We start from the raw sequence: 25,864 nt of genomic DNA, 5'->3' as shown, positions 1-25,864 counted from the left end.
TAAATAATGAGAGGTAAACTAGAATTATATCGTGCTCTGTGACCATGATCTGAAGTGTGAGTAATGCACAGGCAGATTATTTTTAATACATTTATCATCTTGCTAGAATGCCTTTATACTCTTTAACTGGGTTTGATCTGGTGTTTTCTTTTAAGCCACCTGAGCGCTGCATTTTTATTCCAGTGAATTGGTTAGCCTCAGCATGAACTCTTGACCTTTCTGATAAATCAGAAGATACCTGCTGAGAATTAATGTCATTTAGAGCTGCTTTGAATTAGTAAATGGTGAAACCCTGAAGCATCCCTGTTGTCCTTAGGGGTAGAAACCTGTTGCTTGTGTGAAAGGGAGTGCAGGTTCCTGGACAGTCAGGACTTTGAGTTCTCCTATTTCATCTGCTTTTATAGCCTTTCAAAACTTGCACGTCCTGTGATCCACAAGCCTGTGAAAATGCAGAACATATTGGCATCAGGATCATCTGCGTTCGTATTTTGATCAGTGGAAAAGGAGTTTTAAACACCAAGGCAGGGCAGATTCAAGTGTGTATTTGTAACCCGAGTGTGATGTGCAGGGCGATGCCTGTTTGAGCACTGATGATGCAAGTGCTGCTAAAGTCAGAATTTGTCTTTCCAGAAAACAAACTTTCCTGCCAGAAGTGTGGCACTAGCGTGTATTAGGGCATTGGATGCTTCAGGACACGGCTAATGAGCTTCAGTCTTTCACCCACAGGTCATCCGTATGACTCCAGCCCAGGTTCTTGGGGATTAACAATTCCACCCAGCTAACGGGTGTCTGACAAACCCTCTGTGAATGGGAGTGACCCTGGTGCTAAATCCCAGCTTCATTGCTGCACCTTGTGCGAACAGGTTCAGCACAGAAGCCAGTGCCCATGTTATCTCTGAAGACACTGAGCCCTGATGGAGACTGGGACAGGCTGTGAGAGCAGCAGGACAGGACAGTCACCCGGATTCTACCCTGGAAATGAAGTCTTCAGGACAGCAGCCGTGCTGCTTTATTAGGGAGGGTGTTAAGAACTGAATTTATATCAATAGATGAGTTAGTGGCAAACATGCATATTAGCTCATTAAGAGGTACAAGTGAGATGTCGTGCACAGAGGTTTGCAAAATTGGGTAGCTGTGTCCAGATTTGGTTCTCATTTATATTAAAACTGAATGTTTTGCTGGCAATATAAGTGGACCTCTGAGACCATGGTCATTATACTCACATCATCCCAGAGACCCATTTATGTTATGGGTCTTCAGTATAATTGAGAAACAGGCGATACGTCATTAACCACAGTAGCTTTTCTCTATCCAGTATTACTTCTTCTCCTTTCCATCTCCAGATGAACTTCCCAAGCAATTGGAAATCTATTACTGCTTGGGGGTTTTGGCTGAATGAAAAGCTGAGTTGTCAGTCAAAGGAGAATGGGAAGAACCTCCGTCTAGGCGCCTGCTTCCCTTAGATACATGTGAACGTCTCAGCCTTAGAGACCCAGGTTGTCTAAGAGTTTAAGTGGTCTTGGTGGTGGAAGAGAAACGGATATTTTAGCTTAACCCTGATGCAAGCAGTCTCAGGACATTTAAAGCAGGAGGCAATGTCCTTTGCTCAGCCGTGCCACCTAGGGGGGATTAACAGGAGGCAGCCTGCAGCCGCCTAACATCATAGAAACACTAAAACCTTTTGTGTCTTGTGTGTGTCTTCTGTTTTCTAAATAACCGGCTATAACAAACTTCTTTTTCTTTTCCCCCCCCTCACTTTTTTTAACATTCAGAGACCTTTGGTAAGTTTGTTCAATTAAAAAAAAAAAATCAAACCAAAAAACCCCAAACCTGCTAATGTCCAGATTTGTAACCCTTGCCCTTTAAACTAATTCCCTTATAACAGCTTCTTGAGAGGCATGCTATGCATTTCTTCTACTAACTCTTTCAGTAGGGATATTCTTCCCTCTTAATGAAATTCTGCAGGGGTATTGCAGGCTACAAAAACAATAATAATCCTAATTAATATATCTGTATAAAGAGATAACAGCTAAATATGAACCTCCTAACATTGGATAGATTTTTTTTTTGTGTCTTAGCAACAGTTGTCCTGGAATTCCCCAATTACACAATAGCTTGTACCCTGGAACTGTGATAATTGTGTTCACACCTGCAGGAGGTCTTGGAGTTTCACATCTAACAGGGTTATTGGCATTTTCAGAAGGGAGAGGTGGGGGTGCGACGTTTTCAGATTGAAGCTGAAAATCACAGGTCGTCAGCTATGGGAAAGGGTTAAGCAAAAGAAAAAGGCCCCCTCTTCCAGATCATCTCTGTCCCTTGAGAAGCCAGGAGCCTGTCTGCAGAACTCACATCACATTTCCTCTGTGTGCCAAGTCCCCTTTTGTTAGAGATGTAGCAATTGCAGCTGTCAGCCAAGATCCGGCATTTTAAAATTGCAGAAGACCCTTGATGATTGCTTGCTTGTTTAGAATAGAAAGCTCTCTCCAGCCCTCGGGAGAGGAGCAAAGCACACACATGTTCTCACACGTGGCCTGACAGAAGGTGGGGATGTGTTTTCTGTCATTACCATGGCAATGGTGACTGTCCTCCTCTCCCTGTTTTCAAGGCTTGGAGAATCCGTAGGCAGCTTGCTGTGTGGGAAGCCGGAGGAAGGGATGGTGGAAGAGCAGATCCTGTCCTCTGTGACAGAGGGGGACACCTGGCACGTGCTGTTCTGCCTGGCACCATCTTGGTCCTTTATAATCCAGAGGCAAGTCCTTTAAGATGCCTTTTGCCTCTGCTGCTAAACACTGAGCTGGCTGGCTGGGCTCATGCAACCTCAAAATTTGCCCTAAATAAGCAGATCTCCATCCAGATCCTGGGAGGCTGTGGATGGCAGTATGACTAGTTTGGATGCATCTCAAAACCAGCTTTTCACTCAGAAAGTCAGTGTCCAACATAAGTTCTTCCTCCTTTAGTTTTCCTGCAAAGCTGGTGCCCTTATTCTGCCCCAGAGAGTGGTTAGGCTCGTGCATTTGCTCATGCACTGTTGGGACACCAGGCAAGGCAGGTACTGAACACAGATACCTCCTCCCCAAACTCCCTATCAAATCTTACAGGACCTGTCAGAGTTCTTCAGAATTATTAATCTATTTCAGATCCTCTTCTAGCACCATCCTGCTGCCCCTATATTGAATATGAAGCTGGTTAGATGTGAAACTCCAATAGTGAAAATCTACCATCTGTGTCCCTGCCGCCGTTCAAACCGCTCTTTCCTTGCAAGTTACTTGATTCTCATTTCAATTCAAATTCTGTCCCCTCCATCCCTGGTGTGGGGCAGCTTGCAAAACATGTTTTGCTCCTCACCTCTGTGTCCCGTGTGCCAGAATTAGAACTGGAAAGACTAAGGTGGCATTGCTTGGCTTATCTTGCTCTCCAAGAGCACTGTCTCCAAGACAGTCTGTCTCCGAGAGCTGCTGACAGCCGATTTCCAGGGGCAACGCTAATGCTTAGAGGGAGCAGGGAATAACTAACCTAGAGTGACACAAGAAGGTAACGGTTGCTGTTGTATCTATGCTTACAGAGCTTTAACTTCCAGCGTGTTTCTCTGTCAATTAGAGTGAACCTAGGCCAAGGCCAAAGAAGCTTTATAGAGGTGGGTGATGTTGGGGTCTCTTCCCCTTCTCTACCCTCTTCCCATTAGCCTTGTTCCAGATTTGTGCCACAGATGGCAGATTTTCACTCCAGTTCTGAGACAGAAGGATGTATCAGAGGCTGTTTTTATTTCCACTGAATTGAACTATAACCCTTTGCTGCTTAGTCTCTCTCTCTCTCTCGCTCGCTTTTTAAAACCTTTCTGCCGTCTCCTGTGTGGAGATCTGCCCAAGTACATGCTCCTCCCACCTCTTTCAAGTGCTGTCTCTCCAACCTTTGTCCTGATAGCTAACCAGCCTGCTTTATTAACCTTAGCTAGTTCCTAACCCTAACTAGATGCTAACTTTTCTCTAGCAGATAACCTAACCTCTTAACTAGAAGCTGAATATAACTAGATTCTAATATCCTAACACTATAATACCTCTCTTCCCTCACCTTTGACAAATAAAGGTGAACTGTAATCAGTATCTGTATATTTTTACCTTCTATCCTGAAAATGGAGGATTGAACCGCAGCACAAGAAGGATGAGCAGGGCTGAAGGGTAAGGAGGGAAGGGGTTTTCTGGTGGTTAAGGCAGAAGATTGGCTCACAGGAGGCTTTGACTCCTGTTCTTGCCTCCGCCACAGACTTCCCTCTGTGACCTTGGGCAAGTTGCTTCACCTCTACCTCAGTTTCCCCATCTGTAAAGTGGGTGTAATAATGCTGCTGTACCTCACTGGGGAAAAGGAGTGTAAGGCTGATATTTATCATGGAATATGCTATGCAAGCTCTGGCTGGGAGGTGCTGCAGAATGACAGCGTTGTTAACCACTGCAGAGAAGCTCTTGCATTTCTCCCTAGTAAGGGGCAATACTTGTAATTGCGGAATCTGCCCTGTTCTCAGGATTGGGGTAAAAACAACCAACTAAAACCCCTTCTTTGATAAGCTGTGTGACAAGTTTGAATGCCACTGTGAGCAAAAGGACCTGCCGTGTTTTCAAAGGAAGATGGTTGCAACCTCAGGAGGTCAAATGGGGGGACAGTGGTTTTACCATTGACTGTGGCCCTGTTCACCAGCCACAATGTCACTTCCTCTCATCTGTGAGACCTGCCTAGGCAGGAGACTTACATTAGGCACTTAGAGACAACTGGAGGGGGTTTGAATAAAAAAATAACCCAAGGGAGATGCAGTCAACAGGCAAGTGCAGCAGGACTCTTCTCTCTCCATACAGCCCGCTCCTGCACTGGCATCAGGGAGGTCTCCAGAGCAGTTCCATGAGGTGGCCCTTGCACTCATACAGTAGCCAGGGCCTTCTTCAGTGCAGAGCCACTGGCTTCAGTCTCTGGACGGAGCCGCTGAAGGATACCTGAAGGTCCTGATAAGGTCATGTGTTGAATTCCTTGCACATCTGTGCCAGTAACTAAAGTTTGAAACTGGGAATTTGCTAGCAAAGGTGGGATCAAACCTGCAACACTTAATGTGATGCAAGGTACCTGGATGACCCTGTCCCTGTCTGGGCTAATACGGCCATAATACCCACCCTCTTCCCCAGGAGAGATGGAGATAAACGCAGGTTCATCATATGTTCTGCAAGTAGCAAACAGTAATGTTAGCTGAGAGCTTGAAGATTTTCTTTGCATTCTGAGCAACAAAATGGAGCCAGTCTTAAGACTTTTCAAGCCAAGTGCCATGGAGGCTCTGTAAACAGCCAGCTGAATTGGACTGCTTTAAAAGGGGCATCCCCCCCTTAAGTACCCCAAGCCCTCTTCAGTCTGTCCCTTTAATTTAAGATGAGGTAGAACAGGAAGTTTCCTACTGGGAACTGTCTTCCTTGACTCAGGTCCTTTTCCCACGGGCAGTCCAGGTATTTGGGGTTTTATGGTCTTTTCACGTATTTTCTTTGTTTTCTTTGCAGAAGGTACACCGATCCGAGGTAAGACACCCCCAACTCACTCACTCACCCACTCTCCAAACACTTCTCTCCACTCAGTTCCTGTTTCATTGACCTGTGCTCAATACAGATTCTTCTTGTTGTTGTTGTTATGTTTTCTTGTCCTGCTTCACCTCTGGATATTTCTTTTTTACACCTGTCTTTATTTTATATATGGTTATAATGTCCTTTTTTGTTTGCTGGGTGCACTTGGTAATACTGATACTGTTATTCTAATAACATCTCAGGCTGTGCTGCCTCAGATTTATGGCAGAGTTTTAAGAGCTAATCTCTCCAGGACTGTGAAGGACTGAAGTTTATCTTGAGCATGAAATGCTATCAAAGCTTGGTAAATACTTAGGACCTTCTCCTGATTGTTGCAAAGTGCTCCTGAGCCACTGATGATGATGAAAGTTTTCCAATCCTTTGCTCAGTCAGATCTTCAGCACTTACCATCTCTGCGTACTCATTTGTTTGGCTTCAGAGCCTTCCTTCCCCTTCCTCCCCACTCTCTTACCCTTAGGTTTCTCTGGGAAAGATACCTGTGGTAAGTAGCTTCTGCACTGTCCGTTTAATGGAGCCAAAAAGATACTAGACCTCAAGCTGTCATTGAAAGTCAGCAGGAATTTTGTGTGTACCTCTTGGAAGACCTTGCTTTGTTTTTATCTACACTGGCAAATTTAAAAGTCCGTAATTCTCTGCTGGTAAAAGCAACAGGCGGTGCTGTAGGTGAGATTTACTTTTTCACACATCATCTCTATTGGCTCCCGACAAGTGCTGAAAACTCATTGACCTCTCTACAGTATAATTTCTACCGTTGCATTCACCAGCAAAGCTGCAGTAGTCAAGATGAAAGGGGTGAGTCCGTATTCCCCTGGCGAGGCTGCTTGCCTGCAGTTCGTGGTTCTGTTCCTGCTCTGCAGTGTGGCTTCGTCTCCCCTTGTGTACGCTCAGATAAGCAATGCTCATGAGCCACACACACAAAAAAAAATTTGTCTGGAACCAGTGGAAGCAACCCACGGATTTGTCCAAATGAACAGAAATTTCTAGGAAAACTCACTGACCAGCTCTCCACCAAAGTGGAGCTTTCCAGCAACGGAGCATGCTCGAGCTGTAATTCAGTATGAAGTACGCTCAGCTGGTGTCTCAGTGTGAAGCTTCAGTCTGTTTGGTTTCGAACTCCTGTTATGCTGAAATACCCACAGATCCTTTTGAAATGAATTCAATTTGGTTTAGTGGCTTGGGTGGGGTTTTTCTGTTTTTTAGTTCTCTGTTCTGCCTTCGGGAGCTACCAGGCACAGTGGATGCTGGCAGGAGTTGCACTATCACACCCCATCCCTGTCATAAATACTCTCACAGCCTCACGTCTTCCCACACAGCATCCTTTTTCACCCATGCACACACAGAGGAACATGAGCTCCTTGTCCTCTTCATGTGAACACATTGGTTTTTCCTTCCTGAAGAGGCTGTATCTGCAACCAACAATGATATCATTTGCACTTTTCTCACTTGAGATTTTATCAATAATACTGCACTGAGATGGAATTGTTTGGTTTTCATATTTAGGTTTTTTTTCCAGAGATGGGAGTTAAGAGTCTTACCACATGTGAGCTCTGTCTGTATCTGTAGTATAATCATGTACTTCTAATACATAAAACATTTGATAGCCTCTTGAATTATTTATGTAGTATGTATTTTAACTGGAGTTTTGCAGGGACGAAGCCTTCTGAGGTAAATGAGGCAATTTTCTTCCATGTAGTTACATGCTGCATATCTCTGCATGTTTGCTTACAGGAGTGTTTAGTATGGACTCTGGGTGTATTCTTGTGGGCTGCAATAATGTACAGGTTTAAGAAAAACCTTAATCCTTTTGGCCCAGTTAGTGGAAACCACACAGGCAATTTTGAAGTTCCCATGCAGTATTTACAGGGTTTTCCCTTGGGAGTATTCCCTATCAGTCAGGTGCTTTTCACACTGACTTATCTCCCTGGGCTTCCTGTGAATCAGGTATTTAGGCACAAAACAAAGGCAGCGCTGATAAAAATGCTCCAGGGATTTGGGTGACAAAGCCTTTCACTTTTATGGTGACTGCTTCAAATCGAGCAAGGGAAAGTCAACTGCCTCTGATGGATTTCTGGGGATCCCAGTAATATAGATTATTGAGGTTGATTTCATGAGTTCTGGTGCAGAGCGCCTGCATTGCAGAAGCCACAAAGGTGGTACTTTGGCTGATCATTTCAGTACCGAGAGTAACACTTAGTGTAGAGGGGGGTATTAAATTTTCTCTTCCTGATGGGTACGTGTCCAGCTGTAACACTGAGCACAGACATTAGCTGACGGCAGCAGAGGGCTTGGTGCTTCCAGAGCTCACAGCCCAAGACCCCCAGGCAGTGCCCCGCTGTGTGTTAGCCCAGGGGGAGGAAAAAGCAAAACACTGACGCTGTTGCTCTCTCTTCAAAACAAAAATGGTGATGATTGTGTCTTTGCTGCGGTCTTCTTCTCTCCTCCCAGGTGGCCTGCAGATTGAAAGCAGCGAGGAGACAGACCAGGGGAAGTATGAATGCGTCGCCAGCAACAGCGCCGGAGTGCGCTACTCCTCCCCTGCTAACCTTTACGTGAGAGGTAGGGAGCGCATCGGCTCACAACGCTGGCAAATATCTCCCTCCCCATGGCCTTCCTTTGTCCCAGCTGCTTGATTCGAGCCTGTCCCTCAGCGCAGGGGAAGCACTGGTGTTAATGGGTTGGATCCTGGTGCACCCTGACTTCCTCCCCATTGCTGGTGGCTCCAGCCACCACGCCAGAGTTGCAGAGCAGCAGCACAAGGCTGTGGCACCCACCGTGAAGTCAAGTGTCACCCAAAATAGCGTGCCCAAGAATCTGCCAGCATCAGCCTGCAGAGCCCAGAGGGGAGTGAACAGCTTTGGCTGCAAAGAGGCCATAATCCCATTTTCTCCCAAAGGATCCCTGCTCTCTGGAAGTGGGAAGGTCTCAGTTCTACTGGTGTGGGTGTGAGAGGAGGGGAGGACCCTCTCAGCCCCCTCCACTGAGCTCTCTGTCCCCCGGATCTCACCAGATTGCAACAGGAGGGTGCATTCTCACTTCTCGCCTAAATCCCAGCTGGTTTTCCCTTTGCCAGCAGTAATTTGTCACTGGTTCCTTGGGCATGAACGCTGGCCGTGGGCACAGACTCACAGAAAGCTGGAGATGGCCAGCAGACATCTCTGCCGCAGTGACAGATTCCTTCACCCATGTAGCAGGGGGAACAGATGACAGGGGGATTGGCTTCTGCTTGATGCCCCCTCGATGTTCTCACACCCAGTGGGGCAACAGCCTTTCTGCTTTCTTTGTTATTTTATTTTAATCTCTCTGACCTGTAATATTTTGTGTGTAGCTTTGGTTTAATATCTTTCCACAGCAAAACCCTTTTGGTAATGAGAGAGCAGGGCTGGTCCTTCTCGCTTTTTTAAAAAAAAGAAAAATGCTATTGGGAGGAAAAAAGAAAAGTTACATCCCAGCAAACTGTTCCCATTTCCATCCCATCGACAGAGGAAGCGCCTCCCACCTACACTCACGTTAACTCTGCAGTGAAATGCAGAGCCATGCTCCTGTGTGCACTCCTTTCTCTCTCTCTTTCTCTCTCTCTCGTGTCTCACGCTCACTAAATCACATGCACATGGAGAGAAGGCTTTTAATAATTTAATGTTTCCAAGCTAAATTTTTAAATAGCCTTTTGTGGCCAGCTGGAAAATTGCGTTTGAAATTTGCCCTGTCACCAGGGCTCCGAAATTCTTCTTTTGGGAATGTAAATCTGGATCTGATATTAATTCAGGGCTAAATCCTTTGCAGACAGCTTAGCTGGAACATTTTGGGTTCATTTAAAAAAAAAAAAAAAAAAAAAAAAAAACAGGAAAAAATGTGGGGATTTTTCATTTTATTTCTAAATTTCCTCTACCTTTCTGGCCACTCGGAAACTACCCAGGAGACAAAGGTTGTAACCATGGGGTTGGTTGTCTCCACACCTGGCTAAGCGTCGGCTCCAGGTGGATAGCCCTCTTCCTATCCACGTTAGCCTGTGTCTACCTGAGGCCTGCCTGAAAAACAAAGCCAGCATTAGCCGGCCGAGAGAGTGCAGAAAACACCGTGTAAGCAAGCTCGGCCTGTGGTTTGGGTGTTTTTCATGCTGTTTTAATTCCTTGTTTCTTGTGTGTTAATATCGTGGAAAGGTAAAAAAATTCTGAAATGGATTTGCTTTGGTGGGAGGGAAGGTTCATGCACATTTTTCTTCCCGTTTTTTGTTTTAAAAGAGTCTTGAACACTCTTGTGTTTCCAATTGACTTGTTTCTCCCATAACATGCTTGTCTCTATAGAACACCTGGGATAGGAGTTGTAAGTTTTAACATTGCAAGGAAATGTTTTGGTTTTGTTTTGCTTTTCTGTTCTTCTTCTAATTATTTCTTTTTCCTTATTCAGTCCCATTGTGGAGTTAGTGGAAGCAGAACCGGGTGTGGGGGCTGGTGGGAGCACGGGCTGGGGGAGCAGATTTCCAGCTTGGGATCTCCTTTGTATCGGGTCTTCTCTGCCTGGTACATGTTCCACTCCCCCTTCTCTAAAGAGCAGATGGACTTAAAGAAGTGAGAGCTCCTCTCTGGGGTTGGCACCTCTGCCGGGTGCTCATTCTGAATTAGGATTGCTCACAGTCTGACCTCTGTACCGAGCTTGGTTGTTCTTAAACAAAAGGTACCTAGCTGGATGGGAGGGGGAAAGTTAGGAAGGCAGGAAAGAGGGTCGTTACTATCTTCATTTTTTTTTCCTTTCTTTTTATTTTGGTTAAGAGAAAAAAAAAAACAATCAATTTGCAGCTGACAGCCTTGAGAAGGCCTTTTTTTACTCTCTCTGTGTTTCCCCTATTTTTCTCTTCTCCTCATGTCATTGTGTTCCGCATCAAACCCCCTTAACATCCCTCAGAGCTACGAGAAGGTTGGTGTGGTTTTTTTCTTTTTTACTTTCTTTACCCACATTTTTACATTCTTAAGAGAAAAAAATAAAAAAAAAAAAATTTAAAAAAAAAAAAAAAAGAGAAAAAGCAAGAAATCTTTAAGATGAGCGAGACCCGCCCGTTCCCGGGTCTTGCAGAGATGAGTTGAGTTGCATTGTGGGCCTCTCTATGCATCCTTTGGTAATGTTGCTGAGTTCTTGCACTTTTTTGTCGTCATGGTTACCTTGCCGTTTGGACATTGGGCCTGATGCATGATAGGAGAATGTAACAATCTTCTTTGCATGCCACTTTTTAAATTAATTATGAATTATTTTTTCTATATATAAATATGTATAATTTTTTTTTTCTTTTTTACAATTCTGGTTTATTTGAAGTGGATTTACTTTCCAAATTTTTTGTTCTGTTGGGTTTTTTGCTTTCTCTTGATTTCCTGTTTCAGTTTCGATTGGTTATGCTGTGCTGTAGTTTATTCCAAACGCATTGTGAGAAGCCAGTGTTCCTGCCCACCCGGTGGTAACTGAACTCCTCAATCCCTCCAGGAGGAAAGGAGTCACACAGCTCTAACGCCTGTCCATGGAAGCCCTGCTATTTGGGACGAGCCTTTGTTCTGGGGGGAGGGAGGGATCTGGGAAGTGGAAAAGATGGTAAGAAGCCAGGGTGTTGTTCCAAGAGTTAGAGCGGACCCTGGGTCACGTTATTATTTATATATTTCTTGGAGGTGTGGCTCTTGTTCCACATCCTGCACACAAAGAAAAACCCTGATCCCTGCTCGGAAGGGCTTCCCTAGCAATGCAGAACTTGCTCACTGGCAACAGGCCATTTCCCCCCAGTAACGCAGAAGACACTGCGTGTGGGAGCTGATCTCTCAGCCCGGGATGGGCAGAGACAGAAATCTTCCTGCTGCCTTACTGAATCACACGCAGTTGTCTCTCCTTGAGCACCCATGTGTGCGTGGAGAGCCCCATCATCAGGCAGCGCCTGGTCTCACCAGCAGAGCTTGGCAGATTCCCTTGCAGGAGGGGAGTGCCTCGTCCTTCCAGAGTCGGAAATGAAGGGCAGCCACCAGCCACCCTCTGCAGAGGGGTACCTGGATCTCATGGCTCTGCCTCTCCCCCTTTATGCTCGCTCTTCCCTGTCACTGAACCGTTGTTGCCTGGCTACAGGCACCTTAAAAACCAGCCAGGTCCAGAGGAGGTAGAGCCCTCCTTTCTAAAGGAGCGTGGAAAGAGAAGTGCAGCAGTGGTAGACACAAAAGAGGCTGCCGGGACACATCTGGCAGCTGCATCTCTATTGTGAACAGCAACAAGAAATCTGACAAGTTACATCCTAGCTGAAAATGCCTCTTTTCCCTCTTCTCATCTCCCTGTTTATCCCCATTAAGCTTCTGTTGCCTCCCATGTGTGCATCCCGAGCGGGTGAGCCACATGGGATAGTAAACAGGTGGGTTTTTTGCAGTGTGTTAGTTGTACCATTGGTGCTTGGTGCTTTTGCCCTTTGCGGAATTGAATGCCCTTCCTTTCCCTGTTTATGCATTTCCCTCTGCCCATCAGTCCTCACTACTCAATAATCTACCAAAGGAGTGGCTTTCCTAGTGTACAGGTATTAAAGCTGTGTGATTTTTGAGAAATCCAGTGCAGTATTGACACAGTATCTGTCTCTTTCTTTCTCTATCTCTCTCTTTCTCTCTGTCTGTCTTTCTCTTTTTCTTAAAATGCTGAGATTTCAGTGCTCGGACCCTCAGTGCTGGTATTCCCCCTTCCCCCTTTCAAGTCTCTCCCCCTCTCCCCTTAGATACAAGGGTACCACTCCGAAATGCTGCACTGTTGATAATGTCTTTCTGAAGCGGCCAGCTGTGGCTCTTCTAACTGTGATGCCAACAATAGCCAAATACATGCCCCAGCCCCAATGCTCTATTTAAAGGGGAAAAAAAAAAAAAAAAAAAAAAAAAAAGGCTTGTTCTATTTAAAAAGAGCAAGAGAGAAGGAATAGTATTTGACATGAGGTATTCCCATCCCACCTCCCTCCTGCCTAGGACTAAAAGGTGATAATCACTACTAATTACAGGATTTTCCTTCATGAATAGGAGTTTGAGTTTCAGGATTTAGGTGCAATTAAAAAGGGATTTATACACCATTGTTTTTTCTTTGTTTATTTTACCTTTTCTAAAGTATTTCTAACTGTCCAAACTGCACTGCTGCTGCTAGAATCTCTTGTGATCTGAGAAGGTTTTAAGATTAAATTCTTCCTTAAGAGCCAATAAAAATAATAATAATATCAACAACAGTAAACTAAAGCTAAATTGGATGTAGTCTTGATAGGCTGGAATGACACTGGGTGAGGAAATAGAGACTTGATACCTAGCTAAAAGAGCTCATATGGTTTGCTAGAAGTTATGGGCATGGCCTTGATATTATTGGTTAAGGGTTTGACTTATTACAGATCAGATCATGCCATGGTCCAAAATAACAGAGTCTGCTGACAGGGAATTTCCAAAGTCAAATGCAGAAGTATCTTTATGGAGACCCACAAAAGCAGATCAGAAGTAGGTAAGATGAATTCTGCCACCAGCCTAGGGTGTATGAAAGTTTCTGGTCTGAGCCAGTTGTCCAGATTTCACCTGTAGTCAGTGAAAAGAAAGACACAGTTCTGTTGGACAAGTCAGCACACCTTAAGATGGGGATGCTGATTTTTTGGGGGAGCTATACAACTCATCTGGCTTTCAAAAGTCTCTTTGGAGGCTTCTCTGTATCCCTAGGGACACAAATACTATCAAACTTCTGGCCCAGAGCGACTGGCAGGAAAGGACAGATTCCAAGTCCTGTGGATCGAGAGATGTCTGTCTCACTGCTGGTGTTTGAGAGCATCACTCCTCCCCTTGCACAGCAGCAAGGCCTTACTCAGCAGAGGGGAGGCTGGTTTGAGGGCCTGGCACTTCTCATAGCTAATCAGAAAGCAAATGTTGGTTTGTAGCTTCCACGCAGAGAGCTGCATGGCCTTCTTTCGGCTAGAGTGGAAGGGGAAACATTTTTGCCCTTTTGAAGAGGCTTTGAGTCTTGCCCAAAAGTGCTGTGATGCTTACTCCACTTCGGTGGATAAAACCAGGTTGAATCGCTCATACCTGACAGTATTTTTCTCCAAGCATCAGTGAGTCAACACGTGCGGGGTCCAGGCTTTCCCCCAGAGAGGGCATACATCTGCTTGCCCAGGATCAGCCACAGCTGTTTTGCCCCCTTGAAATGGAGCGCTTTGTAGCTCTCTTAATTTTGAAAGCTTCAGACTTCCACCTCGATTGCTCTCTTTTGATCCAAATAACCAGCTGCTTGGCTCAAGATAGAGCGCTGTGAGTAAGGACTGACTGCCTCTGCGTGCTCTTCCATATTACAAAGGGAAAGGAAGAATGAACAATGAACCGTAGAGCTGTGTGGGCTGTGCTTTAGCAACCTCTGAGGATGCCGAGCTGCTGCTGTTGGCACAGGGCAAATTGTCATGGTTGAATTTACCAGAATTAAAAATTTTCCCCTATTTCACATGGTGGTGCCCCGTCAGGAGTTACAAAAGGCAGCAGTTGTGGTGCTGCAGGGATAATCCTTTTTCCCCGTCACTCGAGCTCCTTGTCGCTTTGCTTTTTTCAAGCCCAGGGAGTTTTAAACGGTGCAGCAGGCATTTAAAACAGCACAGTGCACTCGCTGTGCCTGCTTAGGCCTTGCCTCTTCTGCTGTGGGAGTCAAGTGCAGTGCTTAGTCACCCAGAATCAGGTTCTGCAGCCCAGGTCCTGCTGAGAACATTTCAAATATTTTTCAAAGCTCTCTGGAAAACCTCAACTCACTGAGAGACCAAAGATGAAAACAAGCCAGGGCTAAACACGTAATAGCAAAACTAATTGAAATCAATTAAAATAAAACCCATAGAAAATGCAGAAATAGTGTGCCTAGGACCTCAGGAAATAAAGCTTCAAAATACATTAAAATGTGACTAATTTAACAAATAATTTAGGCTGTAGCCTGCTCTTGGGTTCAGTTTGGCTCGTGTGTAATTTGACCATCAAACCAGAACTGCTGGTTGCTCAGCCCATCCCTCAACAGGCAAGTGGAATGGTTGCTAAGCTTTTTGGTTTCAATGCCATTTAGAGGTTAGAAGGAAATCATTTCACTTGCACTATAGATTTAACAAATAGCTACAAGGTCAAAACAATGATATTTTAAAACGTAGGGATTTTAATACCTTTTTAGACTAGCATTGATAAATCCTTTAATGGAAAAGGAGGGAGGCAGAACCACCACTAGTTTGTACAGCTGCCCCTGTAGTGTCATTTTCCAGGGGCTAGAGTTCAGGGAGGGAGAGTTCTGTGCCAATTTTAAAGCGTGTTAGCACTTCCATGGGTGGGGGAGCGCCCTGTCCGTGTTTGGGGTGTCCTCAGCTCTGAAATTCTAGTTTAAAAGCAAACAAGCAAACAAACAACTTTGCTGTGTTTCTGCAGAAGGATTTCTCAAGGGTATCAGGAAATGGAAATGGATACAAAAAGCCACCCCCCCAAAAAAAAAAAAAAATCAAAACTGTATATATATGTATATATATATGAATATCTCTCTATAGAGGGCACTTTGCAGGAACACTGTGCTGTACTGATCTCGAAATCTCTGCCTGCCTGTGTCTCTTACACCTTTTGCATCGCTGTTCTCTTTGTTTTAGGGGAAAAAATTAGATTACACCTTGTCAAATTAAAATCACAAAAATAAAGTCGTAAAGCCTGTGTTTAATGTTACAGAGCTGCTTGAAAAAACAATTGGGTTCAGATTATTTTATATTCAATCCTGTAAAAAGCTACAGAGAAAAAAAAAAAAAAAAAAAGGAATTACAAAAGACCAGAGATGTTCAGCCAGCCTGTCACTCAACTAATGTGTTTTTTTAAGTGGAAAAGTAACAATGATTGGGAAGGTAATGGATTTCCTCCAGACCAAATCCGAGCCTTGGTCTCATTCTTTATTTATCTACCTATTTACTTATTTATTTTTATTTACCGTGAAGGAAATTAGGAAGGAGATGGGCATGAGGAGGGAAGTATCTCGTCCTCTGGAGGGACGGAGGTCGGAAATCCAAACCCGAACAGCGTCTCGCCCCAGCGGAATGAACTTGCAATTGGAATGGGAGAGGGAGAAGGCAGAGGCGGCTGCACGGACAGCACAGGGGCAGGGACGGACCACCTTTTGGGAGGGGAGGACAGGTGTAATCTAAGCTTCACTAATAATGTAGAGGCTGCACATTATTTTGGCACCCTTTCCCCTACCCCCTCCTCATTTTGGAGCAAGACGGAATGACTCCTGTCTCACCAAAATGGCCAATAATGTCCGCCTTCTCACCTCATTTGGAGCAGCAGCTTGCTGAGTGTCAAAATGTTTAATACCATTTGGTTTTGTTTGGTGCTTTCAACCAGTCACTTCACTTTCTTTTGTTTCCTTTTTCAATTAATTTCTTCTTTAAGATATAAAATACGTTTATCTTTTAGTTGGTTTAATGTGAATCGGGGTTTGAAGTGACGGGTTCTTGTCTAGTACGTTCTCCTTTCCCCACCTCACTCCTTCTCCAACATTTTTCTCCCTGAGCTAATCTGGAAGGGGCTTAAAAAGTGGAATCAGTGGGTTTCCTCAGCACAAACTGGTTGGTTGGTCCTCAGATTTCTTTCACTAGCAGCGTCCTGGGAACACATTTTAAGGATGGATTCTGGTGTTGCAAAAGTCAACCCTGGATCTCCCAGTGTCTCTTCCGATCAGGTCTGTAAATCTGTCCCTTTCAAAAACATCTCTCACCTTGTGGACCCCAGCTCTCTTTTTAACTGAGTGGTGGTGGTGGGGAACTTTAGTGATGTTGATTGGTACCTTCTTGTTGGAAAGAGTAATGCACCGAAAATGCCACTCACAGAACACAAACTGGGTTAATCTCTGCATCCGTGAGCAGCAACAAAACCAATTGGCTTTACAAGGGTGTGAAAAGTTATGGATCTGTTCCATTTCTAATGAAGCTTATGTTGAGCCAAATTTGGGGTGCAGATTTGCCCGTTGAAATACTTATCCAACAGACAATATTAAACAGACTCATAACTAACTGCACTTAAGAAATGGCTTCTCTGCACTGAAGTAGTTTGACTTGCATCACAGATGTCCAGCTCCAGTTCTAAAATCTGGTTCTATCAATAACAAGCTGTATCCTTGTTTGAAAAAAGCTCCTGAGAGTTTTTTGGCCATTGAAAAATGTGTGTTTGTGTGTGCCTGCTTGTGTGTGTATATTGGGAGATGTTGCACATGCACATGGAGCATGCACATATGTGTATGCATGCAAGGTTGGCTTCGTAAAACAGGTCTGACAAAGCTGTCATGGAACCAGACTTCCCTGAAACTCAGGGAAGGTGCTTCTTGAAACTAGAAATGGGTAAAAGTATTAGATAAGTGTCTATAAAGTTGAGCCCTGATGCCCCCATCCCAACCTTTCCTTTCCAGAGAGGACAGTTCTTCTTTTCTTTCTCGTCCTTTGAATGTATTGGATAGCAAGGTGGAAGGAATCTCTTCGCTGCGTTTTTCACATGTAAAATTTCACTCAGCTGCAATGTGTGAAACCCAGCTGGACCCAGAGCTGAAATTGTTCTTGATTCAGTCTCTAGCTGCACTTCAATCCTTCTTCCCACCACTGCTCTCCTTCTCCTAGGCCCTGACCTAAACACTGACCCAGAGATGCTCAGCTTGACAGATCTCATGTCAACAGCCAAATCGGAGTGGTACAGCAATTAAAACAATCAGCAGTGTGATGGTTCTTGGTATCCAGAGATGAACCCTATAAGTATTTCCTCTTCCAGTAAATGCAGTTGTCACAGCCCTGAGCCATAGCAGGGATGTATCTAGGGACACTCTGAGCTCTCCAGCATTTAACGTTGGAATTATTTTCACGTCCTAGACTGGTGTGTGGATGTTTGTATATTTGTGCACACACAGGAGTGTGTAGCTTTTTTTAAACCAGGATGCACGGCAGAAGTGCTACTGCCTGATTTTGGTCTTGCATTAGCCTGCTGCTAACCCTCATCCAAATTATCCCTTTTCGCAGAAAGCGCCTTGTTTTGGGCTGGCATCCAGATGTGCTGGTCGATTCCCATGAGTTAAGTGGGACAAATGCTGATAAACCAGACAAAGTAATGCTGCCCTGAGACCCCACCAAGCTGACCTAAACCCCTGGGTGCTATGAGGAGGGTGGGGAGAGTTGCTTCGCAGTTGTTTGTGAGCGTGCTCTGCACAGCTCCAGCTCCGTGGCCCCGAGCTTGTGTTTTGTGAGTGGATCTCTTCCCTTCCCTGCCCAAAACCATGCAGACAGCAGCAGTCTGTTCCCTTCAGACTCCGATTCTCAGTGCTCCACCAGACATCAAATGATGCTTTTCAGTTATTAAATTCTGGTTTGTTCTTCCTTTTTATTATTTTTTTTTTAATCTTTCTCTTTTAGTTCAGTTTTATTTCTTTGTGATTAGCCTCGGTTTGAATTAATTGTCTTGTTCTGTTTCCATGACAACTCAGTGTTTGCATCCCACCTGCCGTTGTTTGTTGCTGTTGATGCTGTTTGCTGACCGGATCTCGTCCGGCATATGTCTCCCCATTTCTCCTCACCTCTTCCCACCTTGCCTCCCCTCTCCAGAAGGTTACATATCAGCCCCTCCTCAAAAGAGTCATCCCCACCCCAGATCTGTCTGCATGTTGACCCCACTTGTTTCTTTTCAAGTTCTCTCCATGTTGTCTCAGATTGTGACCAGTGTGGTCTTCACGTGGCTCCATTTTCTGAAATGCGGTACCTCCTGAAGCAGACAGTGGCAAGAAGGATGGAGTAGGCAACAGGGACGTACCCTTGTGTCTAGAGCTAAAAGTTTTCCATAGCAGTGTGACAGGAGGGGGAAAGGAGCATGTTGCCTGGTCTCTCAAGCCAGTGCTGGTGCCTGAGGTTGTGCAAATACCACGGTACTCTCCTTACACCTTCCTCTAAGCAGAAAGTCATCTACTAGTGCTAGTTTCCAGGTGAGTTTGCAGTCACTCCTGCCACACTCCAGTCCTTGCCCCAGCTACCTTGGAGGTGAGGACATGCTATCCATGCTCTTTGCAAATCCATGCATGCAGGAATTCTCCTTTGACATCTCTGAGCTCCTAATGCTGCAAATCTGGAAGTCTTCTCTTCCTTGCCTCTCCGTACTGGTTCCTGGGTACTGGTAACCGTGCAGAAAAGGATCTGGTAGTACAGTGGGAAGAGCCCACCTTTCCATGACGACATCTCCTTGTCAGCTTGCAGGAGGAGGCAGGGGCTCTATTTGGCCTCCGTTTACCAAATAAAAGTCCCACTAAATGGAAAACAGCCACTGCCTCTCCTGGCAGCTCCCTTCCCATCTGAAGAGGTCCGTAATGTTGAGCGGCAGGCAGGGAAGGGGGCTGGAAGATAAATACTAGAAAAACCCAAGACATCAGTTCCAGGGGACATCGGAAGGCACTAGGACTTGGGAAGAGCGACGGCAGGCTAAGCTCTGACGGCCTTTGCATTGCTTTTGCATGGATACGATTGCCACTGATTTTTCAGAGAGGTTGCCTGGGAATAGTACAGCAGGGACAGATGTTTTTCAGGCCCCCAGCACTGCTCTCTCTCCTGCCCCCTCGCTCACCCTACCTGTTTCTGAAGCTGAAGGAATCCCACGCTCCTTTCTCCTTAGGCTGCTGCTGTGCCTGCAACTTCTCGGGGTCCGTATCCTTTTGTCTTTGCTTGCGGGATATGGGACCTTGCCCTCAGCTCCCTCCCCAAGGCCCCTCTGATCCACTTAACATTTCTCCTTTGTCCTTTCTCCTGCTTTCACCCCTAACTAAGAGCCCCCACCTCGGCCAGCCAGCCCAGTTAGTTCAGAAAATGGAGCCAAGGAAACCGCACCCTCCCCTTTGCGTCCATGTTCTTACTGTGTAAGGTCTGGAAGCTGCATCCACCTCTCTGCTAAGGAGATGCACAGAACATGTCACTGTTTTCTCAACGTTAAAGTTTCATTACCTTGTTTTTCTTATTAATTCTATTCTATTTATTATTCCGCCAGGGCTGAGATGTGACAATGTGAGCCACCACATTGGGTCACATCAGCTAGAAAAAGTATGCAGCATTAAAGTGGGTTTCCCCCTCCCTCCCCTCTCTTTCTCTCTCTTCTTTCTCCCTTCCCCTCCTTGTTCTCCTTCTCCTTGTCTTCCTTTCTTTCTCTGTCGCTCTCTTTCTATTCAGTATCCATGTGGGCATTTGCTAGCCGCCCATAAATAATATTTCTCTGCATTTTCCTCTCTCTTTCTATCTTTTTCTCTCTCTCTTTTTTACCTATTTTGCATGATGTTTGTGACTCTGAGAGCTGCATCTATCGATGGAACCGTGTCAGATCTTAAAGAGGCTTCGTTAGGGTTTCTATACCCGAAAACCACAAAAATTTCATTAGAGTTTCTCATCTTTTCCACACTCTTTCTCGCTCCAGGGGGACTGCCTCCCCCTGGACGGTTCTCACACGCAGACACTAACTAAATTCTGTCCCGCTCCGGGGACTCCCTCTCCTCCCTCTCTCACATTTTTACCCTCTGCTTTTCAAGTGGTGTCTCTCTGGCGTTTGGGGATGTGATACTTCTCTCTTTGTTGAATTCTCTGGGTCCAACAAGGCAAAATCTTGAGAAGTTTCCATCTCCATCCCAGCCTTCTCCTCGCCACCACCCCACCTCTGCAGCGGCCGGTGGGAGGGGGCCCCTCTCCGGAGACGGGGGAGGCACCTGGACCGTTTCAGGCCGTGGTGGTGGAGGGGCTGTTTCGTTTGGATGTGGGAGAAGGGGACAGGGGAGTTGGACTCCACTGGAAAAGGGGAGGAGCAGGTTTCCCGGGGCGCGGAGCGGGGAGCTGGGGGCCCCAGCGGCTGTGGAGGAGATTTTTCGACGCCCCCCATGCCAGCTCTTGCCAGTAAAGATGAGAAATTGCTAATAAATTTTTGTGTATTTATCTGTGCTGTGATGGGTCTAATCTTGATCAATGGAACCCTGTTGCTATGAAATATCGCTTTTATGTCTATATTCTATATATTGTTTGTGAAGTAAAAATTTATTTGAAGTTTAATTTTTTTGGTTTTTGTTATTTGATTTTTTAATTTATTTGTTTTTCGTTTTGTTTTTAATGAAGGAAGAAAATAAATGATGACAAACCCCATCTATATTTAAATTATCTTTTGCTCTTTTTTCTTTTTCTCCCTTTTCTTCTTTTTTCTTTTCTTTCTTTCTGTTTTTGTTTTCTTTTGGTTTTGTTTTTGTTTTGTTTTGTTTTTTTGTTACCTCTGTGCGTCTCGTCCACAGTTCGCCGTGTGGCCCCTCGCTTCTCCATCTTACCTGTCAGCCATGAAATCATGCCCGGTGGCAACGTCAACATCACCTGCGTGGCCGTGGGTTCGCCCATGCCATACGTCAAGTGGATGCAGGGAGCAGAGGACCTGACGCCAGAAGATGACATGCCCGTGGGCCGTAATGTCTTGGAGCTCACGGATGTCAAGGACTCAGCCAACTACACGTGTGTGGCCATGTCCAGTCTGGGAGTCATAGAAGCCGTTGCTCAGATCACGGTGAAATGTAAGAGAGTGTGAGCACGCCTGCGTGAGCGAGTGCGTGGGTTCCCCGGCTGCATGGTTGTAGGAGCGGGCACGCACAAGCGTGCGAGCTGCTTGCACGGGTGTGTCGATGTGCAGGGCACGTGGTGGCTGCACGGTCCTGTCGGAGAGTCTGAGCACGTGGGCAGAGCCAACGCGGGCACGTGTCGCGCTGACGCACGGGAGCGTTTGTAGGGCCGTGGTCGTGGCTGTCAGCTGTCACCGGTGCATGCGTGGGGGTGTCATTGTGTGATGTGTGGGGACCCCTTTCTGCTTGTGTCTGTGCGTCTGCATGGGCTGAGCCTGGGCCTGATGTGCACGTGAGGAGCGTGGGGATGCAGTTACGCATGTAAAAATGGAGTTGTGCATGAGTGTGTGTGCGCGCGTGTGTGCGCGCATGGGAGGAGGAGCAACGTGGCTGATGGGCATGTGGGTGCCTGACTGCATGTCTGTACGTCCGTGGTGTTGCAAGCCTGGAGGTACCCCTGTAGGTGTGTCAGCATGAGCAGAAAACGAACCTGCGCACCACGAGTGCCACGTGCTGGGATCTGTGCATGTGCCTTTGGGGATCCCCCCCTCCCAGAAATCCACAGCGAAGGGGAAGCTGGCTGGAGATCTGTCCTCGCTTTAGAACAACTGAGCTGTTTGTTATGGAGAAAACTGCAATTCAAACCCCTGCATGCTTGTTTCTGTCCTGGGATATGAGGCTGGCTGGGCAGTTTGCAAGGAGCCTTGGATGGCTTAAAGCCTGCATGCCATCCCCTTCCAAGGGTGGAGATTCAGCCACGGCCCTGAGGATCTCTGGCATGTGTGCCCTTGCAGTAGAGCCTAGTTCCAGCATCTTAGTGGCCGTTGTTGCCTCAGCAAGAGGGGGAATAACCCCAGCTTCCAGCTAGCAATTGCCAAGAGGAGCACGGGTGCAATCTTCAATCTATTCTGTCCTCGGCAGGGGAGTATTAAAACCCAAGCAGGATGCCCCTGTGGTTGGGTGAGTGTAGAGCTCTTTGTATGAGCTGGTGTCTGCTCTGAGTGATGGCATTGCCCACGAGGGATCTGGGGAGAGAGGGGGTGGGAGAGGATGCGGGCGGGTGGGGGAGAGGAGGAGAAATGCTTTGGAGGAGGGGAGGGCTAAAGAAAAAGAATCCTGTTGTATCAGTGTATCTGACTGAAGAAGGTCTGACAACAGAAACGAGCAGGGACCAGTGACTCTCGACATAACGCTCATCCTGAGCTTTTGCACAGGGAGTGGGCTCACATGTTAGCAGAAGGATGCCTGGGAATGGACTGAGGTGCTTTTTATTTTCTTGAGTATTTCCTTCCTTCCCCTTTTTTCCCATCTTATCCTATCAGTTTAAAAAGCTGCTATGTAAGATACATTGCTTCTGCTTCCAACTACGCTGTCTCCTCAGATGGGTAATCTTGCCCTGCTGGTACCTTCTGCCTTTTGTCATTTTATTTGTGTTCTCTTCCCCCTTATGTTCCTGCGAATAAGCATCTGCAATCTTTCCCAGGCAGAAGATGAAAGGAGAAGTTAGAGCCTTAGAGGTGCTCAAGTATAGAGACGATGAGGCTGGAAAGGGTCTAAAGCATGTAGTGAAGAGAACACATAAAGCTTGCTGTTAAAGGTGTCTCACATTTAGCACGCAGTCTCCAGCAAGCTCCAAAGGTAGCCTGCTGGATGAGGGACAGGGGAGACGAATATTAATGCGCGTTTGTGGCTTGAGAGGAAGCACTCCAAGTATTTCTAGTTTTTAAATTGTGAAGAGCGCAGTCTGCACTGTACTGTTACCTGCACACTAAACACGGAGAGGTTGAGCAGTGCTGGAGCCGGGCTGCCCGCGCTGCTTCGGAAGATCTGGTGACGTGAGAAAGGAGCTCCTGCGAAACTGCTTTTCCTTACTGCCGTGTGAGCCAGCGGATGTGCAGCTGAAGCCTGTGCTAATGATTCCAGATGTTTAGCTGAACACTTTCCTTTTGATGGAGCAGTTTAAGGAGGATAATAGAGTGTCTAACTAGGTTCATAATATTTCAGCGGCACTTTGCTGAACTGCCGCGCTGTGATTGGTGCTGTGCCTCTGGCTCCTACAGCCCTAACTACCCCAATTAGGCACCATTTCAGCGTATGTGGGTTTTTTTTAAATGTCTGTTCTTCCTGATTCTCTCAGCACTCCCCAAGGCTCCTGGGACGCCAGTGGTGACAGAGACGACAGCCACAAGTATCACCATCACCTGGGACTCTGGAAATCCAGACCCTGTGTCCTACTATGTCATTGAATACAAGTCTAAAAGCCAGGATGGACCATATCAGATCAAAGAGGACATCACCACCACGCGCTACAGTATTGGGGGGCTCAGCCCCAACTCTGAGTACGAGATCTGGGTCTCTGCAGTCAACAGCATCGGGCAGGGGCCTCCCAGTGAGTCAGTGGTCACTCGCACTGGGGAACAAGCTCCTGCCAGTGCCCCCCGTAACGTGCAGGGACGAATGCTGAGCAGCACCACCATGATTATCCAGTGGGAGGAACCGGTGGAGCCCAATGGGCAGATCCGTGGCTATCGTGTCTATTATACCATGGAGCCTGATCAACCCGTTAGCAACTGGCAGAAGCACAACGTGGATGACAGCCTCCTGACCACGGTGGGCAGCCTTCTCGAGGACGAAACCTACACAGTCCGGGTCCTGGCCTTCACCTCTGTGGGAGACGGGCCTCTCTCTGACCCCATCCAGGTTAAGACACAGCAAGGAGGTGAGCATCTGTGTCACTAACCTGGGCTGCAGGAGGGAGAGGTGTTGGCTTATAGCATTAACCAACTGTGGCTGCTGTGGCACCAGAGCATCTTTTTCTTTATTGGTTCCATTTGGTTAAAATAGAAATAATTTTCCATGAGGACGCTCGGTCCAGTGGCTGGAGCCAGAGGGCCTGGTGCATAATTTCTGATCTGTTTTTTCTCAGAAAGGTTGTTGCTTAATGGGTGAGGCAGGCAATTATGCAAAGAGAATCCATTTCTGCTGTGCCGTGTTTCAAAGCAAGCTATCTTACTGCTTCCAGCTTCTAAAAGTCTTTAATAGACCTAAAAACACTCACTGCCCAGGCAGTGGTGAAGCTCAACTCAAAGTACCCAGAAACTACCTTCTTGAAGATGCGTGGGGAATGAGCCTTATTTTGCCTTTTTCTAAAAGGGGAGGAAAACAAAGCCCTAAGTGTCACAGCAGATGTGTTGAGCTGAGAACAAAAGGTGTCCAATCGCAGGTTGTCACCCAGCCTGCTTTTGGGTGCTCTACTTGTGGCGTGGTGTGTTGATGAGGAAGCCCTATGGGCTGCTCATGGGCTTCCCACTTTGAGACTCTTTTATTACTGGGGATTAGTGGGAAAGGCTGTATCCTGCACTTCCAGTATCCGGTAGGACTCTTCCATCTCTTGTAACTCTGGACATGCTCGAGTCCTGCAGTGGGATTTAACCCTCCACTGCCTTATAGGAAGGGCCTGAGCGTGGTGTTTTGCTGCTGATGTGCTCTTCACACACAGGCTTTAAAGAAAACAGGGTAGGAGTCTTCTAATTACCCAAATTAATGCGGTTTCTCCTGTCTCTCATCTTGCCTCCTCTGCCCCATCGGCTCCTTCTCTATGTCAGTTCCTGGGCAGCCGATGAACTTCCGAGCAGAAGCCAAGACGGAGACAAGCATCGTGTTGTCGTGGAGCCCTCCCCGCCAGGAGATCATAGTGAAGTATGAGCTCCTCTATAAGGAAGGAGACCACAGCAGGGAGGTGAGTCCGGAGAGGAGCAGCGCAAAAGGTTGGGGCCCCGAGGAGCATCCTGGCCCTCCGTTCCCCAAGGTGGCTGAGAGAGGGGAGTAGGGCAGGTGTCTCTGGGCAGGGTTCGCCTCTGCTCCTTTTTGTTTGTTTTTATTTTTTTCTTCCCCCTCGCCCATCTCAGGTGCTGAAGAACTTCGAGCCAACGACCTCCTTCACCGTGGAAGAACTGAAGCCCAACACTGAGTATGTCTTCCGGCTGGCCGCCCGCTCGGCTCTGGGCCTGGGCGCCTTCACCCCGGAGGTCAGAGAGCGCACCTTGCAGTCTAGTAGGTGTCTCTCCTTTTCCCACCCTTCTCTGAGGGGAAGACAGTCAGGGAGCCAGAGATGGTGGGCACAGGGGTACGGAGCTGTGGGGCGGACGTTGGCGGTGCTGCAGCGTTTCACACGTCTGGGCTCCCTCTGCGGGGAGGAGGGCAGAGGTCGGGGGGGGCCTTCGGGACCTGCTGCCTTCTCCTTTTTCGCTGCCACAGATAGCCCAGATGCCAACGAATTGTGGAGCTGGTGCATGCTTTGGGGGGGTGATGGGAGACCAGATAGCACCGTCCACTTGATGGGGTGGGGAGCGGTGAAGACCTCGTTGATGGGCCACACTGGCCCTTGGTGCTGAGCATGCTCAGGGGGAGGACAGCACCCCGCCGGCCCGCAGCAGCTTGCCCATCCACCAGCAGAAACTGAGCAGCAGCTCTCCGGAAGGGGGGCACAAGCAATGGAGCAGGGAGACAGTGGGGGAATCGGGAGGAAGAGGAGAAGGGAAGGTGATTAATCAAAAGTCCCAACGTTTTCACCAGCCTTTGGGAAAGCAGTCCTCAACGCTCTTTTCCATGAGCGACTTCGTAGCCGCGGGGAGGAAGGCCTG

At 46.9% G+C, this 25,864-nt stretch overlaps 1 protein-coding gene across 12 annotated transcripts in view; it reads left to right on the top strand.

Moving 5' to 3' along the window:
- Positions 1-25,864, top strand: part of PTPRS (protein tyrosine phosphatase receptor type S) — a 161,816-nt gene that overhangs the window by 92,622 nt on the left and 43,330 nt on the right. For 11 of the 12 annotated variants that reach the window (XM_074928198.1, XM_074928197.1, XM_074928196.1 and 8 more), the window contains 5 exons: positions 8,055-8,165; positions 20,907-21,176; positions 23,359-23,940; positions 24,827-24,960; positions 25,130-25,274. In XM_074928198.1, the coding sequence (XP_074784299.1) occupies positions 8,055-8,165; positions 20,907-21,176; positions 23,359-23,940; positions 24,827-24,960; positions 25,130-25,274 (1,242 nt within the window). Of the gene's footprint in view, positions 1-1,772; positions 1,782-5,528; positions 5,547-8,054; positions 8,166-10,508; positions 10,521-20,906; positions 21,177-23,358; positions 23,941-24,826; positions 24,961-25,129; positions 25,275-25,864 lie in introns of all 12 variants that reach the window. The other variant, XM_074928202.1, reaches the window with a different exon arrangement.

This window comes from Athene noctua, chromosome 27 (genome assembly GCF_965140245.1).
Source record: "Athene noctua chromosome 27, bAthNoc1.hap1.1, whole genome shotgun sequence".
NCBI lineage: Eukaryota > Metazoa > Chordata > Aves > Strigiformes > Strigidae > Athene > Athene noctua.
Note: the sequence above shows the minus strand (reverse complement) of the source record. Positions and strands in the feature narration are given on the sequence as shown.